The sequence below is a fragment of the Balaenoptera ricei genome, chromosome 6, assembly GCF_028023285.1.
Source record: "Balaenoptera ricei isolate mBalRic1 chromosome 6, mBalRic1.hap2, whole genome shotgun sequence".
In the NCBI taxonomy this organism is placed as follows: domain Eukaryota; kingdom Metazoa; phylum Chordata; class Mammalia; order Artiodactyla; family Balaenopteridae; genus Balaenoptera; species Balaenoptera ricei.
Genome location: NC_082644.1, coordinates 95,833,136 through 95,849,698, shown reverse-complemented (window position 1 = coordinate 95,849,698; position 16,563 = coordinate 95,833,136). Strand labels below are relative to the sequence as shown.

At 39.1% G+C, this 16,563-nt stretch overlaps 1 protein-coding gene across 2 annotated transcripts in view; it reads right to left on the bottom strand.

The window, feature by feature from the left end:
- TMEM38B (transmembrane protein 38B) overlaps window positions 1-13,965 on the bottom strand; it is a 70,044-nt gene extending 56,079 nt beyond the window's left edge. For both annotated transcript variants that reach the window (XM_059926521.1, XM_059926522.1), the window contains exon 1: window positions 13,738-13,965. In XM_059926521.1, coding sequence (XP_059782504.1) covers window positions 13,738-13,849 — 112 coding nt within the window. In that variant the 5' untranslated portion in view covers window positions 13,850-13,965. The remainder of the gene's footprint in view (window positions 1-13,737) is intronic.
- Window positions 13,966-16,563: the final 2,598 nt, after the last annotated feature.

Here is a 16,563-nt window from a genome sequence, read left to right as displayed (position 1 = left end):
GCTTTCTTCAGTACACACACTACCATAACACATTTTCCAGCATGAGGCAATCTTATGACAAAGTTCTTTGGGTATGATGTTCCTTTGTATATATCATACTGGCACCAGTTAGTTTAATGTGAAGTTAAATTATGAAAACACAGGGACTTTCCTGGTGGTCCAGTGGTTACGACTCTGTGCATCTACCACAGGGGGTGCGGGTTTAATCCCTGGTCAGGGAACTAAGATCCGGCATGCCATGAGACAGGGCCAAATAAATAAATAAATAAAAGTATGATGCTTTCAAAATTTATATTAAAAAAAAATACAGAAAGTTAACCAGAAACAGCTGTATATCTTTAGGGCACATAAATAATTTTCAGTAGGAAAAAAATAGTTAATATGATATCTTTAATTTCTTCTCAGTTTTAAACAAAGGTGTATTCCTTTAGCTAACGAATAAGCTGTGTTAATTTATACACATTATTTTTAACATACCGACATTTAAAAGAGAAAAAAAATTCTCCGTCCTACCTTGAGTTAAGATGTTTGTTACACGCTATCAATAGAATTCTTTCCCCCAAAACCCTTAGCAAAATTTGTCACATCGAGACCTGGATCTAATTCAAAGTATAAGATATTTGAAGTACATATAATCACCTGGGGACTTTAACATCAAAATATTTTCATTATGAAATGAAAGCTGAGAAATAAAGTCACATTCTACTCCCTTAAATTCATTTAAAATCACATCCACAAAATAATCCCATTCTCTGGCCAAATGAATTATTAGACTATGTTTAACATACTTTTACTGACTTAGTTAAAACAAAGACTAGAAAGATATTCTTTAATGTACTGCACACATGACTTGTTTATTTTGATATACTCAGTCTACTTTAGTTCCGCAGTGTGTCTCCATTTTTAAGAACTAGTTACACTGTAGCTATTTCCAAACAGTTAGCATTCAGCTTGCTGGTGGTTAATATGACTTCCAGAAAGAAGCAGGGGAATGCTCTAGCCTTCTCAAAGCCTCATCTCCAGAGGTTAAGTATTTTTAAATTGCATATTAGTAAACCTTTACCCTAGTCTTTCCCATTTATAGATTTATCTCTTTAAAAAGAAAAATTAACAACATAATCTATCTCATATGCCTCAAGTATGCTTTTTCATCAAAATATTTTAAAATAATCATGTAGGCAACAATGGCTTAGAGATTATCTGTGACACAATTCAAGGAGTTTTATATCAAGTATGAATCATAGTGGGACAAGTAAATCCACAGCTGTGGTTATTTCCCCAGTTCCTTAATGTATAACTAGACTAGACATACTTAGCAACTGGCACACTCTGCATATTGATTCTCTGATCCTTGGAATAAGAATCATTATGATAGGAATGATCAGGTAGAAGCCCCTAGAGTTTCTTCTCCTCACCAAGATATTTTTACAAAGCAGTATTACAGAGATGACTACCATAACCAAAAACATGAAAGATGAAAGATGATGATAGCTATCACATTCCACTTAACTTGCTTGTTTGGGCTATATGTAAAGCAGATGGACCTTGAAAAATAATCGTGAACTATCTTAAATATAGACCGGTAATGACTCCAATTGCAGCTGGTATTCAAAATATAGTATTTTTACTAGAACAAATCAGCATTAACCTCTGTAACCTAGTAAAGAAATGCTTTTTTCTCCATATAATTTGCAAAGAATCCCAGAAACACTTTGCTTTTACCTGGCAGGTTTAACAGTACGCTATCACAGTCTTGCCTCAGATCTATGTCAACTCTCCTGTTCTCCAAAAAAGTCCACAGAGATTTTGATCATATTGAGTCCACAGAACATCACACTGCCCTGCCACAGTGAAGGCATTATACTGACTAGGTCTATGGACAGGAAATAGCCAGCACTTTAGATATCTTAATATTACATATGAAAACCAGAAAGCAAGTAGTTAAACCCCACTCCTAGGTTTCTGTACCAGAGTCCAGTCAGGAAACAGAAAATACAAAGTTTTATTAACAGAAAGGATTTAATATAAAGAAGTAAGTAGATATAAAATTGTCAAGTAGATTATTGAAAAAGTAAAAAGTAAGTACTATGGAGTCACAGAAGTATCAACTGTAGAAAGCTGTTACCACTCCTGGAGGAATAAAGGATAGGCTGAAATTATTAAAACTTAGAAGCTTGGAGGAAGAGCTCTTTAGAGTCAAAACTGAAGACTCCTGGAGAGGGGACACTGCTCAGCTGGTGTTCTGGTCCACCTCACTCACTGCATAAATATTGAGTTTTAAGTTCTTATCCTAAGCTACCTAGTTAGTGGTAGAGTTTGAACTAAACACTGGTCTTCTGACTTCTGACTTTATGAACGCTTTCTACTACAGCACACTCCCTGATCAATGTTTTGTCAGGTCACTCAAATATTCTAACTTTCCTTTACCTTAAAAAATATTAAAGAGAGGACCTTCAAGATGGCGGAGGAGTAAGACGCGGAGATCACATTCCTCCCAACAAATACATTAAAAATACATGTACGTGTGGAACAATTCCTACAGAACACCAACTGAACGCTGGCAGAAGACCTCAGACTTCCCAAAAGGCAAGAAACTCCCCACCTGCCTGGGTAGGGTAAAAGAAAAAAGAAAAAACAGAGACAAAAGAATAGAGATAGGACCTGCAACTCAGGGAGGGAGCTGTGAAGGAGGAAAAGTTTCCACACACTAGAAGCCCCTTCACTGGTGGAGATGGGGAGTGGGTGGGAGGGGGAAGCCTCAGAGCCACGGAGGAGAGAGCAGCAACAGGGGTGCGGAGGGCAAAGCGGAGAGATTCCCGCACAGAGGATCGGTGCAGACCAGCACTCACCAGCCCGAGAGTCTTGTCTGCTCACCCGCCAGGACGGGTGGGGGCTGGGAGCTGAGGCTCAGGCTTCGGAGGTCAGATCCCAGGGAGAGGACTGGGGTTGGCTGAGTGAACACAGCCTGAAGGGGGCTAGTGTGCCACAACTAGCCGGGAGGGAGTCCGGGAAAAAGTCTGGAACTGCCTAAGAGGCAAGAGACCATTGTTTCGGGGTGTGCGAGGAGAGGAGATTCAGAACACCACCTAAACAAGCTTCAGAAACAGGCGCAAGCCGCAGCTATCAGCATGGACACCAGAGACAGGCATGAAATGCTAAGCCTGCTTCTGCAGCCACCAAGAAGCCTGTGTGCAAGCACAGGTCACTATCCACACCTCCCCTCTGGGAGCCTGTGCGGCCCACCACTGCCAGGGTTCCAAGATCCAGAGGCAACTTCCCTGGGAGAACACACGGTGCCTCAGGCTGTTGCAACGTCATGCTAGCCTCTGCTGCCGCAGGCTCACCCCGCATTCTGTACCCCTCCCGACCCCCGGGCTGAGTGAGCCAGAGCTCCCTAATCAGCTGCTTCTTTAACCCCGTCCTGTCTGGGCGAATAACAGACGCCAGAGGGCGACCTACATGCAGAGGTGGGGCCAAATCCAAAGCTGAACCCCAGGAGCTGTGCAAACAAAGAAGAGAAAGGGAAATCTCTCCCAGCAGCCTCAGGAGCAGCAGATTAAATCTCCACAATCAACTAGATGTACCCTGCATTGTGGAATACCTGAATAGACAATGAATCATCCCAAAATTGAGGCAGTGGACTTTGCGATCAACTGTAGACCTCAGGTTTGCTGAATGCAACACCCTGGTTACTTATTCCTACGTTTATCATAGTATAGTTTTTAGTGCTTCTTATCATTGGTGGATTTGTTTACTGGTTTGCTTGCTCTCTTTTTTTTAATTATTTATTCTTATTTTTAATTTTAATAACTACATTTATTTTATTTATTTATTTTTTCTTTCCTTTTTTTTCTCCCTTCTCTTCTGAGCTGGGTAGCAGACAGGGTCTTGGTGCTCCAGCCAGGTGTCAGGCCTGAGCCTCTGAGGTGGGAGAGCAGAGTTCAGGACGTTAGACCACCAAGACCTCCTGGACCCATGTAATATCAATCAGCGAGAGCTCTCCAAGAGATCTCCATCTCAACGCTAAGACCCTGCTCCTCTCAACGACCAGCAAGCTCCAGTGCTGGACATCCCATGCCAAACAACTAACAAGACAAGAATACAACCCTACTCATTAGCAGAGAGGCTGCCTAAAATCATAAGTTCACAGACACCCCAAAACACAATACCAGACACAGTCCTGCCCACCAGAAAGACAAGATCCAGCCTCATCCACCAGAACACAGGCACCAGTCCCCTCCACCAGGAAAACTACACAACTCACTGAACCAACCTTACCCACTGGAGGCAGACACCAAAAACAACAGGAACTACGAACCAGCAGCCTGCAAAAGGGAGACCCCAAACACAGTAAGTTAAGCAAACTGAGAAGACAGAGAAATACTCAGCAGATGAAGAAGCAAAGTAAAAACCAAGCAGACCAAACAAATGAAGACGACACAGGCAGTCTACCTGAAAAAGAATTCAAAGTAATGATAGTAAATATGAACCAAAATCTTGGAAATAGAATGGAGAAAATACGAGATACGTTTGACAAAGAACTAGAAGAACTAAAGAGCAAACAAACAATGATGAACAACACAATAAATGAAATTTAAAATGCTCTAGAAGGAATCAATAACAGAATAACTGAGGCAGAAGAACGGATAAGTGACCTGGAAGATAAAAAAGTGGAAATAACTACCAGAGAGCAGAATAAAGAAAACAGAATGAAAAGAATTGAGGACAGTCTCAGAGATCTCTGGGACAACATTCAACGCACCAACATTTGAATTATAGGGCTCCCAGAAGAAGAAGAGAAAAAGAGTCTGAGAAAATATTTCAAGAGATAATAGTTGAAAACTTCCCTAATATAGGAAAGGAAATAGTCAATCAAGCCAAGGAAGTGTAGAGTTCCCTAGGGGACAAATCCAAGGAGAAACACACCAATAGATATATTAATCAAACTATCAAAAATTACATTCAAAGAAAAAATATTAAAAGCAGCATGGGAAAAGCAACAAATAACGTACAAGGGAATCCCCATAAGGTTAACAGCTGATCTTTCAGCAGAAACTCTGCAAGCCAGAAGGGAGTAGCAGGACATATTTAAAGTGATGAAAGGGAAAAACCTACAACCAAGATTACTCTACCCAGCAAGGATCTCATTCAGATTCGATGGAGAAATTAAAACCTTTACAGACAAGCAAAAGCTGAGAGAGTTCAGCACCACCAAACCAGCTTTCCAACAAATGCTAAAGGAAGTTCTCTACGCAGGAAACACAAGGGAAGGAAAAGACCTACAATAACAAACCCGAAACAATTAAGAAAACAGTAATAGGAACATACATATCGATAATTACCCTAAATGTAAACGGATTAAATGCTCCAACCAAAAGACACAGACTGGCTGAATGGATACAAAAACAAGACCCATATATATGCTGTCTACAAGAGACCCACTTCAGACCTAGGGACACATACAGACTGAAAGTGAGAGGATGGAGAAAGATATTCCATGCAAATGGAAATCAAAAGAAAGCTGGAGTAGCAGTACTCATACCAGATAAAATAGACTTTAAAATAAAGACTATTACAACAGGCAAAGAAAGAGACTACATAATGACCAAGGGATCAATCCAAGAAGAACATATAACAATTGTAAATGCTTATGCACCCAACATAGGAGCACCTCAATATATACGGCAAATGTTAACAACCATAAAAGGGGAAATGAACAGTAACACAATAATAGTAGGGGACTTTAACACCCCACTTTCACCAATGGACAGATCATCCAAAATGAAAATAAATAAGGAAATGCAAGCTTTAAATGACACATTAAATGAGATGGACTTAATTGATATTTATAGGACATTCCATCCAAAAATAGCAGAATACACTTTCTTCTCAAGTGCTCATGGAACATTCTGCAGAATAGATCATATCTTGGGTCACAAATCAAGCCTTGGTAAACTTAAGAAAATTCAAATCGTATCAAGTATGTTTTGCGACTGCAACGCTATGAGACTAGATATCAATTACAGGAAAAAACCTGTAAAAAATACAAACACATGGAGGCTAAACAATACACTACTTAATAACCAAGAGACCACTGAAGAAACCAAAGACGAAATCAAAAAAACCTAGAAACAAATGACAATGAAAATACGACGACCCAAGACCTATGGGATGCAGCAAAAGCAGTTCTAAGAGGAAAGATTATAGCAAAACAATCTTACCTCAAGAAACAAGAAACATCTCAAATGAACAATCAAACCTTACACCTAAAGCAATTAGAGAAAGAAGAACAACAACAAAAATATTAGCAGAAGGAAAGAAATCATAAAAACCAGATGAGATATAAATAAAAAAGAATTGAAGGACACAATAGCAAAGACCAATAAGACTAAAAGCTGGTTTTTTGAGAAGATAAGCAAAATTGATAAACCATTAGCCAGACTCATCAAGAAAAAAAGGGAAAAGGCTCAAATCAACAGAATTACAAATGAAAAAGGAGAAGTAACAACTGACACTGCAGAAATACAAAGGACCATGAGAGATTACTACAAGCAACTATATGCCAATAAAATGGACAACCTGGAAGAAATGGACAAACTCTTAGAAAAGCACAACTTTCCGAGACTGAATCAGGAAGGAATAGAAAATATAAACAGACCAATCACAAGCACTGAAATTGAAACTGTGATTAAAACTCTTCCAACAAACAAAAGTCCAGGACTAGATGGCTTCACAGGCGAATTCTATCAACATTTAGAGAAGAGCTAACACCTATCCTTCTCAAACTCTTCCAAAATATAGCAGATGGAGGAACACTCCCAAATGCATTCTACGAGGCCAGCATCACCTGATACCAAAACCAGACAAAGATGTCACAAAAAAAGAAAACTACAGGCCAATATCACTGATGAACATAGATGCAAAAATCCTCAACAAAATACTAGCAAACAGAATTCAACAGCACATTAAAAGCATCATACACCATGATCAAGTGGGGTTTATCCCAGGAATGCACGGATTCTTCAATATAGGCAAATCAATCAATGTGATACACCATATTAACAAACTGAACGAGAATATCATATGATCATCTCAATAGATGCAGAAAACGCTTTCAACAAAATTCAACACCCATTTATGATAAAAACGCTCCAGAAAGTAGGCATAGAGGGAACTTACCTCAACATAATAAAGGCCATATATGACAAACCCACAGCCAACATCGTTCTCAATGGTGAAAAACTAAAACCATTGCCACTAAGGTCAGGAACAAGATAAGGTTGCCCACTCTCTGGAAGTTGTAGCCACAGCAACCAGAGAAGAAAAAGAAATAAAAGGAATCCAAATTGGAAAAGAAGAAGTAAAACTGTCACTGTTTGCAGATGACATGATACTATACATAGAGAATCCTAAAGATGCTACCAGAAGACTACTAGAGCTAATCAATGAATTTGGTAAAATAGCAGTATACAAAATTAATGCACAGAAATCTCTTGCATTCCTATACACTAATGACGAAAAATCTGAGAGAGAAATTAAGGAAACACTCCGATTTACCACTGCAACAAAAAGAGTAAAATACCTAGGAATAAACCTACCTAAGGAGACAAAAGACCTGTATGCAGAAAACTATGAGACACTGATGAAAGGAATTAAAGATGATACCAGCAGATGGAGAGGTATTCCATGTTCTTGGATTGGAAGAATCAACATTGTGAAAATGACTATACTACCTAAAGCAATCTATAGATTCAACGCAGTCCTTATCAAACTACCTGTGGCATTTTTCACTGAACTAGAACAAAAAATTTCACAATTTGTATGGAAACAAAAAGACCCTGAATAGCTAAAGCAATCTTGAGAAAGAAAAACAGAACTGGAGGAACTGGGCTCCCTGACTTCAGACTACACTACAAAGCTACAGTAATCAAGACAGTATGGTACTGGTACCAAAACAGAAATATATATCAATGGAACAGGATAGAAAGCCCAGAGATAAACCACCACACATATGGTCACCTTGTCTTTGATAAAGGAGGCAAGAATATACAATGGAGAAAAGACAGCCTCTTCAATAAGTGGTGCTGGGAAAACTGGACAGCTACATGTAAAAGAATGAAATTAGAACACTCCCTAACACCATACACAAAAATAAACTCTTAACGCATTAAAGACCTAAATGTAAGGCCAGACACTATCAAACTCTTATAGGAAAACATAGGTAGAACACTCTACGACATAAATCACAGCAAGATCCTTTTTGACCCACCTCCTAGAGAAATGGAAATAAAACAAAAATAAACAAATGGGACCTAATGAAACTTAAAAGCTTTTGCGCAGCAACGGAAACCATAAACAAGATGAAAAGACAACCCTCAGAATAGGACAAAATATTTGCAAATGAAGCAGCCGACAAAGGATTAATCTCCAAAATATACAAGCAGCTCATGCAGCTCAGTATCAAAAAAAACAAACAACCCAATCCAAAAATGGGCAGAAGACCTAAACAGACATTTCTCCAAAGAAGATACACAGATTGCCAACAAACACATGAAAGGATGCTCAACATCACTAATCATTAGAGAAATGCAAATCAAAACTACAATGAGGTATCACCTCACACCTGTCAGAATGGCCATCATCAAAAAATCTATAAACAATAACTGCTAGAGAGGGTGTGGAGAAAAGGGAACCCTCCTGCACTGTTGGTGGGAATGTAAATTGATACAGCCACTATGGAGGACAGTATGGAGGTTCCTTAAAAAACTAAAAATAGAACTACCATACGACCCAGCAGTCCCACTCCTGGGCATATACCCTGAGAAAACCATAATTCAAAAAGAGTCATGTACCATAATGTTCACTGCAGCACTATTTACAATAGCCAGGACATGGAAGCAACCTAAGTGTCCACTGACAGATGAATGGATAAAGAAGATTTGGCACATGTATACAATGGAATATTACTCAGCCATAAAATGAAACGAAATTGAGGTATTTGTAGTGAGGTGGATGGACCGAGAGTCTGTCATACAGAGTGAAGTAAGTCAGAAAGAGAAAAACAAATACTGTATCCTAACACATATATATGGAATCTAAAAAAAAAAAAAATGTTTCTGAGGAACCTAGCGGCAGGACAGGAATAAAGACGCAGACATAGAGAATGGACTTGAGTACACAGGGAGGGGGAAGGGTAAACTGGGACGAAGTGAGAGAGTGGCATGGACATACATACACTACCAAATGTAAAATAGATAGCTAGCGGGAAGCAGCCGCATAGCACAGGGAGATCAGCTCGGTGCTTTGTGACCACCTACAGGGGTGGGATAGGGAGGGTGAGATGGAGACTCAAGAGGGAGGGGATATGGGGATATATGTATATGTATAGCTGATTCACTTTGTTATAGAGCAGAAACTAACACAACATTGTAAAGCAGTTATACTCCAATAAAGATGTTAAAATATATATATTAAAGATATTTAAGTAAGATTCTGTGTACTCACATAAGTAAATTATGGACTGTCATTTCTGAGACATCCTTTTCCTCCCCACACTGGCCAGAATCTGCTCTTTTAAAAGCATGCTATAACAAAGGGGGGTTTGGGGGTATCATAGTTGTTCTATTTTTACCTGGATGTTGACTAACATAGTTGCGCTCATTCTGAAAATTCATTGAACTATACATTTACGATTACTTTTGCACTTTTTTGTATGTGTTCACGTCGGAATTCATAAAGATAGCAAAAGTATGCTGCCACCTTCCCAGAATCCCCAGAACTGATAAATTCTTGTTTTATTAATCTTTTCATCTCCCACAGATTAGAGGAAGGAACAATGACAAACTTTATTCCTGGATTTAATTCCTGAAAACAAATGAGAAACTGAGTAGTGATGTGCAAATGACTGAAATCATGGGAGAAAATAATGATGTCAAATGACAACTTATTGAGAAATTGCTAAATATTGAGAAACCTGGAACATTAAATGTATCTGCAAAGAGAGAGCACAGAATAGTTGAGAACTTTGAAATTAGCCCAAGAACTAGCTCCATAATTTACTAAACTATGTGACTTAAGTAAGGTTATTTTATTCCTGTAAGACTACTCATCTGTAAAATCTGTTCAATAACACCTACCTAAAGAGATGTATGGGGATTAGAATTAAGACACTGAAATGTTCTGCATGTATCTGAAATGAATGAATATTATTATTGTATAAGAAAAGTAGTGCAACCTTATGTGACACTGCAAGGAAAGAGAAAGAGGAGGAGGATGAGGAGGGGGAGGCAGAGGAGATGACAGTGACAACAGCACAGTTGAATTCTTTTAGAGCTATAACAGTAACTTTCATCTTGGTATCCTCAACATCTAATATAGTACCTACTACAGTGAATATTTGCTTAATTGAACTACATATGATTTGAGGGAAGTTAGCAAAATAGCAGTCAGAGAATTAAGAGTAAATTAATAGATTTTGTGTGTAAAAATCAAGTGGAGATCATTGTAGATTAAATTTTCAGGATGTCTTACAGAAAATAGCAATCGGATATGAATGTAGGATTAAAGAAATGTGTTTATTTTAATGAACATTTAAATAAGAAAAAAACAGAGAACACAGATTAAAAATGTAAGAGAGATTACAACTGACGACATAAACATTCTGTTGAAATGGTTTCTGACCAACAATTCCCAAAGCAGCATTTTCCAACTTCCTAATAAAATGCCCATGAAAATAGAAAAAACAAACAAAAAAAAACCCTACACTACTAGCCAAAACTAAAAGCTATAGACAATCAGATGCCAGAGCTCAGGAGGAACTAAGGTTAAGTATGAGGCAAATGGAAGGAAACTAAGAAATAAAAAAGAATCCAACATATTAAATACCCCCTGATGCTGTGGTAATCTAAATGGGAGGGGATATCTGTATGTGTATGGCTGATTCACTTTGTTGTGCAGTGGAGGCTAACACAACATTATAAAGCAACCATACTGCAATAAAAATTTTAAAATAAATAAAAAATTTTAAAAATACCCCCTGATGGTTTCACTTATGAAGCGCAAGTCACATGGAAAAGAGAGGGGGTAGGGGGGACAATCATCTTTCCTTGGATTTGAAGGCCTACAACCTAAACCAAACACAAAAAAAGATGCCATCCTTATCAACACCACAGATAGAAAGAGTTAATCCCCTTTACCCACTTGCCCTCAGTAGTCTAGATCTAGGCATAGTCTGTAAGCCATAAGATGTAAACTATAGAAAGTGGGGAGTGAGGTACTGGCAGTGATAGAGTACATTCCAAAAGTCAAGAGTCTCAAGGAGTAACATGCTTGAGGAGATAAGGATAAGAAGAACCCAGGTAGCAGTACATAGATGAATTGTGGTTTTATTGTACTACAGGTCTGTGTTCTAAAGAATCAGTCCCTGGGGAACAGAAAAAAGTTGCCAGTTAAGTAAAGTTTTATATAAGTATTGGCAAATGAAAATCCCTAATGAATTAAACTAATACATCAAACAGTTTATTCCAAAAATGTAAGGATAATTCATTTTTTTAAATGTATTACATTTTAAATAGGAAAAACAATATGATCAACTCAATACATTTACATACGTGTAAATACAAATGGCCAGTAAACATTAGTAACTACGACAGATGCAAATGAAAACTATGTTTTCTGATCATCAGAATGACAAGATTATTTAGGACTGATAACAGCCAATACTGTGGAAGGACAGTCTAACACAATTCTGGTAAAAGCAGGTTCACTCTTTTGTGTGAATTCTATAATTTTTACATGTTTACAAGTACTGGTACTGGAATATAATATTTTTACACCATGTGTAATACTGTACTAGCGTCCAATTAGTCCAATGGTTCTCAAGGTTTTTGGTCTCAGGACTCCTCTGCACCCCCCAAAATTAGTGAGCAGATGAATGGTTGCCATGGGCTTCGGGAGGGCTGACTACAAAGGGGCAGGAGGGAGTCTGGGATGGGTGATGAAACTGTTTTCTATCTTGATTGTGGTGGTAGTTACAAGACTGTATGTGTTTGTCCAAAATCATAGAACTTTATATTAAAAAGGGTGAATATAATACAGGTAAATTAAACCTTTAAAAAGGCTGACTCCAAAACAAAATTCTTGAAGACCCCCTAAAAAGCTTTTCTTTATGTGGGTTATCAATATTTAGCTTATTAGAAATTATAAACGAGACAATTTTTGAATAGTTCTTTAGGTATTCATTTTTTAAATAATAAATGCACTAAATTAACAAATAATATATTCTTCATGAAAAATAACTATTTTCCAAAGCAAAAAATATTTGGTGAGAAAACTCACACTTTTTTAGTAAATCTCTTTCATGTCTGCTTCAAATAGAAAACAGATGGATTCTCATATCTGCTTCTGCATTCAACCTGTTACAGTACGGCAGGTCATGTGGCCTCTGGAAAACTCCACTGTATACTTGTGAGAAAATGAGTGTGAAAAAGATGACATCTGCATATTATTATGAAAATAATTTTGAGTTGGAAGTGTCAGGAATCCCAGGGGCTCCTGGACCACACTTTGAGAACCTCTGATTTAAGCTATACAAGAAAATACCAAATACTGAATATGGCATAATAATAAAATGTACTTACTTTAAATCAAGGAAGCAGGCTCTTATGCAGATTATCTGTCCCGATTTAATACTCTACTATTCCCCTTATCTAGGTCAAAACTGCTACCAAACAATGATTTAGGGTGAGCTACAAATTTCAATTTAATTGAAAAATATTTCTGAGGTCCAAGGGTTTTAAAGAAAACAAAAAAACCGAAAAAAACAGACCATAAGAGGTACAGCATCATCCTCAATCCCTCACTCATTGACTGTAGGACAAGGCAGATTAAAGGCAGCATGAACACAGAGAAAGTAAGGCAAAGAAAATGCCTGACCTCAGAAAAGGAAGAAAGCATAAAATGAAAAGGCAGGTAGAATAACGGCAAAAGTAAAGCAACAGGAGTAAATATATCCTGAATGTAAAATACAAGAAAAAACAAATATTGCTCCTTGTATGCATACTTGAAAGAACTCAAAACTCTGTATTAAGACCACATCCCCACTGTACAAAGAAGGGAAGCTATGCCAAATGGCTTTTCTTGTACAACGTCACTCATATGACCCAAAATGGGAATCCACTCCTCTTAGCAATCATTGTCTAACATGCTAAACAAGGTGGGAGACCTCTGCGTTAAGGGGAACTTGGAGGTGCCTACTTGAGGCTCTTTATTTCAGTGTTTAACCAACTTTCAAAACCGGAGAGCCGTCCAGAACCATTCACTACCCCAAGCGACGAAGTCAGACGTGCTGTCTCCGGAAGCTTTGTTCCCAGGTCATTTTAAAATACCTTCCAAGCAACTGGTGGCACCGCCGGGAGACGGTGCAACCCCTGGGCGGACGCGGGCAGTCCTGGGCTCCCAAAAGCGGCTGCGGCCGCCCTGTCACCTGTCCCAGGAGTCCCGCCCGCGGCGGTGGGGCGCCCCCGCACTCCCCCCAACCCCGCGCCTCCTTTGGCGAGGACCGCCCGGGCCTCATTTTCCCCACCTGTGCTCGAGGGGTCGGACGGGCCACCTCTCGGCGCCCCTCCAGCTCGACTATAGGACTCCGGGCGGGGGGGCAGCTCGGCCGCTACCCCGCTCAGGCCGTCCTCGCGGTGAGGGGCATCCCGAGGGGGCCGGTCCTCGGCGCCCCGCACTCACCCGGCTGATGCTTCAGTGCCATCACCGACACCAGGTAGTGGGCGATGTCAAAAAAGGGAAACATGGAAGTACGAGAAAAGGCAAGGGTCAGCTCATTCCACAGACTGTCCATCGCGACGACCGACCGCCGCAGCCGAAGCAGCCGCGGCGACGAGTTCCCTGCGTGCGCGACGAGGGGAGGGGGAAGGGACGGCCGCAGCCGCCCGCTCTTCGGCTGGGCCTCTCGGAGTTCTGCGCGTGCGCCTTGGCACCTGGCGCCGGCGCGCGGAGGGGGCGGGCCGCGTGTCCCAGGAGCCTCGGGCGCGCGGGCGGTTGGCCGCTGGGCGGGGTGAGGAGGGCGGGATCTTGTTCTCCTGATAAGAGTCTAGCGTCTTCTGCGTGCTGGGAGTTGTGCAAGACGCGGAGAATGGTCAGATGAATACAACATATATAATGAATATGCATTATTTCTCTTAACATTTAATGCATTTATTATTTTTAGAAGGAATACATAAAGAACTATTTTAAATGTTTCTCAGTTATTTCTAATATGCTAAGTATTGATACATGAAACCCATAAAAGTCTTCAGGACTCTCTGGGATCCTCAAGAAAAAATTTTAAGTCGGCTTTTTTAAAGGTTTAATTTACATACATTTTATTCACCGTTTTTTAGTGTAAAGTTTTATGATTTTGGATAAACGCAGTCCACAAGGGGAGACGCTCAGAGCCGGATTTATTTCTGTGAATTGAGTTCATTCACCTAACATTTCTCGAGGAACCACAGTATGCAAATCACACCGTGACCTATTGGAGATATAAAAAATAATATGATAATATCCTGCCCTCAAGAAACGTGTTTTCCCAAGGGAGATTACAAAGCGGGTAATAATAAGTATAGGTGCAGTGATAGGGCAAGTTCCAAGGAGAGGAAGGCTATTTCAGGGAAGTGGTAAGGCAAACTAGCCTCTAAAAGCTAAGGGAAAGATGGAGGGAAGTACTTTGGCTGGACTACGAAGTGAGAAATTAGCTCAGAAAAGAAGTCCTTGAATGGCAGACCATAAACCAAGTGGTTTGGCCCCAGAGTCTAAGCTCTTGATCACTACATTTTATGCTCAGACAAATTCGAGCCAGAATCCAGTCTCTCTCTCTTTATGCTAAACTGCGCTTTTCTTTTTTTTGCGGTGGGGGGGGGGGGGGTGAGGTGGGAGGGAGGGTTGCAATCAAGCAACAAGATTAGGAAAGTTTGGTAAAAAGAGACTAAAGACAGGCGAAAATGGAGGATATTCACAGTTCCAAACAAAATGTAGTGGAGGCTGAGGACACTAGGAGCAGGGAACTGGATGGGGAAAGATGCAATAGAACCAGAATAGGCTGGGTGTCACCTCAACCTGTCAAAAAAGGATGTGGGGAATGGGTGAGTAGGAGAATTATGGTTACATTCAGAGAAATAGGAAACAAGAATGAGGAGCAGACTTGGGTAGAAAAAACAAGTTTAGTTTGGCACATTTTTTATTTGATGTGTCAACAGATCATGCGGACACCAGGAAACTGGAAATAACATAATGAGCTGCTAGATAGGTAAGAGCCGCGTGGGAGCAAGAACTGCAGACTTGCACTGATTTTTTTTATCTGAATATTTGTCTGTTCGTTTTAATTAGTTTAACAAGTGCTTTTTGCTATGTACCAGGCATTTTGCTGGATATCAGAGGCCCTGCCCTAAACCCTAAGTGTTCAAAATGTGGGGAAAATTGTAGTAAATCTCTACATTTCACTACTTATCAAGAAAGAATAGAGTTGCTAAGATACTTTTCATATGTGGTTTTCTAAGCAAGCACCTCTTATTAGAGAAAGGCTTTTAGACCTCTAGCCAAACTAAAGAAAAAAAAGCAACTGCTGTGAATATTTATACTTTGATGTTTCAGTTTGTTCTTTCATAATTTTTATACATTTCTTTAGCTTTGTGAATTTAGGGGCAGAACTTGGATGTTATTTCCCAAAAGATTTTACAGTTTTAAAGTCTTTAATTAGACTCCACAAAATATGTGTTTTGTCCTTGGACTTAAAAAAAAAATACTATAACATCTCTAAATCATATGTCTATGCCAGTATCATTCTGGGGTATAATTGGCAATAGTGAAAAGCATCAGAATTTTTTTAAAAAAAGATAAATCAAATATTTTGCTTTCCATAAACATATTAATTCCAACAGAAGAGAATTAATCATCTCAGACTCTACGAGTAATCTGAAATTTGTTTCATTTCCAAACTGTGAAAATAAGCTGGATCCCCATCTGCCTAGAGCCTAAAGAATACCTTTTTTTTCATCTAAGGGAAATGATATCACCTCACAAAAAGACAAGTTCTATCTAAACGTTAACTGTGCTCACTATATTTGCTTCTGGTCAGTGCTTCAGTTATTTAGTCTAAAGAAATGGGCCAAACAGAAGCAAGTGGGCAATAAAATGAGGGAAGGCTTTGAATTGATAACAGGGAGAGGCAAGATTTGGGGAAATTATGTGCGAAAATTAAAACCTGCCCTGACTTTTGGAAGCAGTTTACAAAGTTACATAATTATTGCAGATAAAACAAATCAAATTATAAAGTACTGCTTATCTATTAGAAAGCAAAAGTGGTCTAACTGTATGAATATCTGGAAAAGAGGGTTTTTTTGTTTTTATATCAAAATAAAATATATCATTACTTTATTTGGATATAAATTTACTTTATTTATAAAGTAAATTTTGGATATCATTACTTTATTATAAAAGAAACAGGGAAATTATTTACATGATGAAAGATTTCAGAACTTCAGTGGCAGCTTCACGTGATGCCATTTCAATAGACTT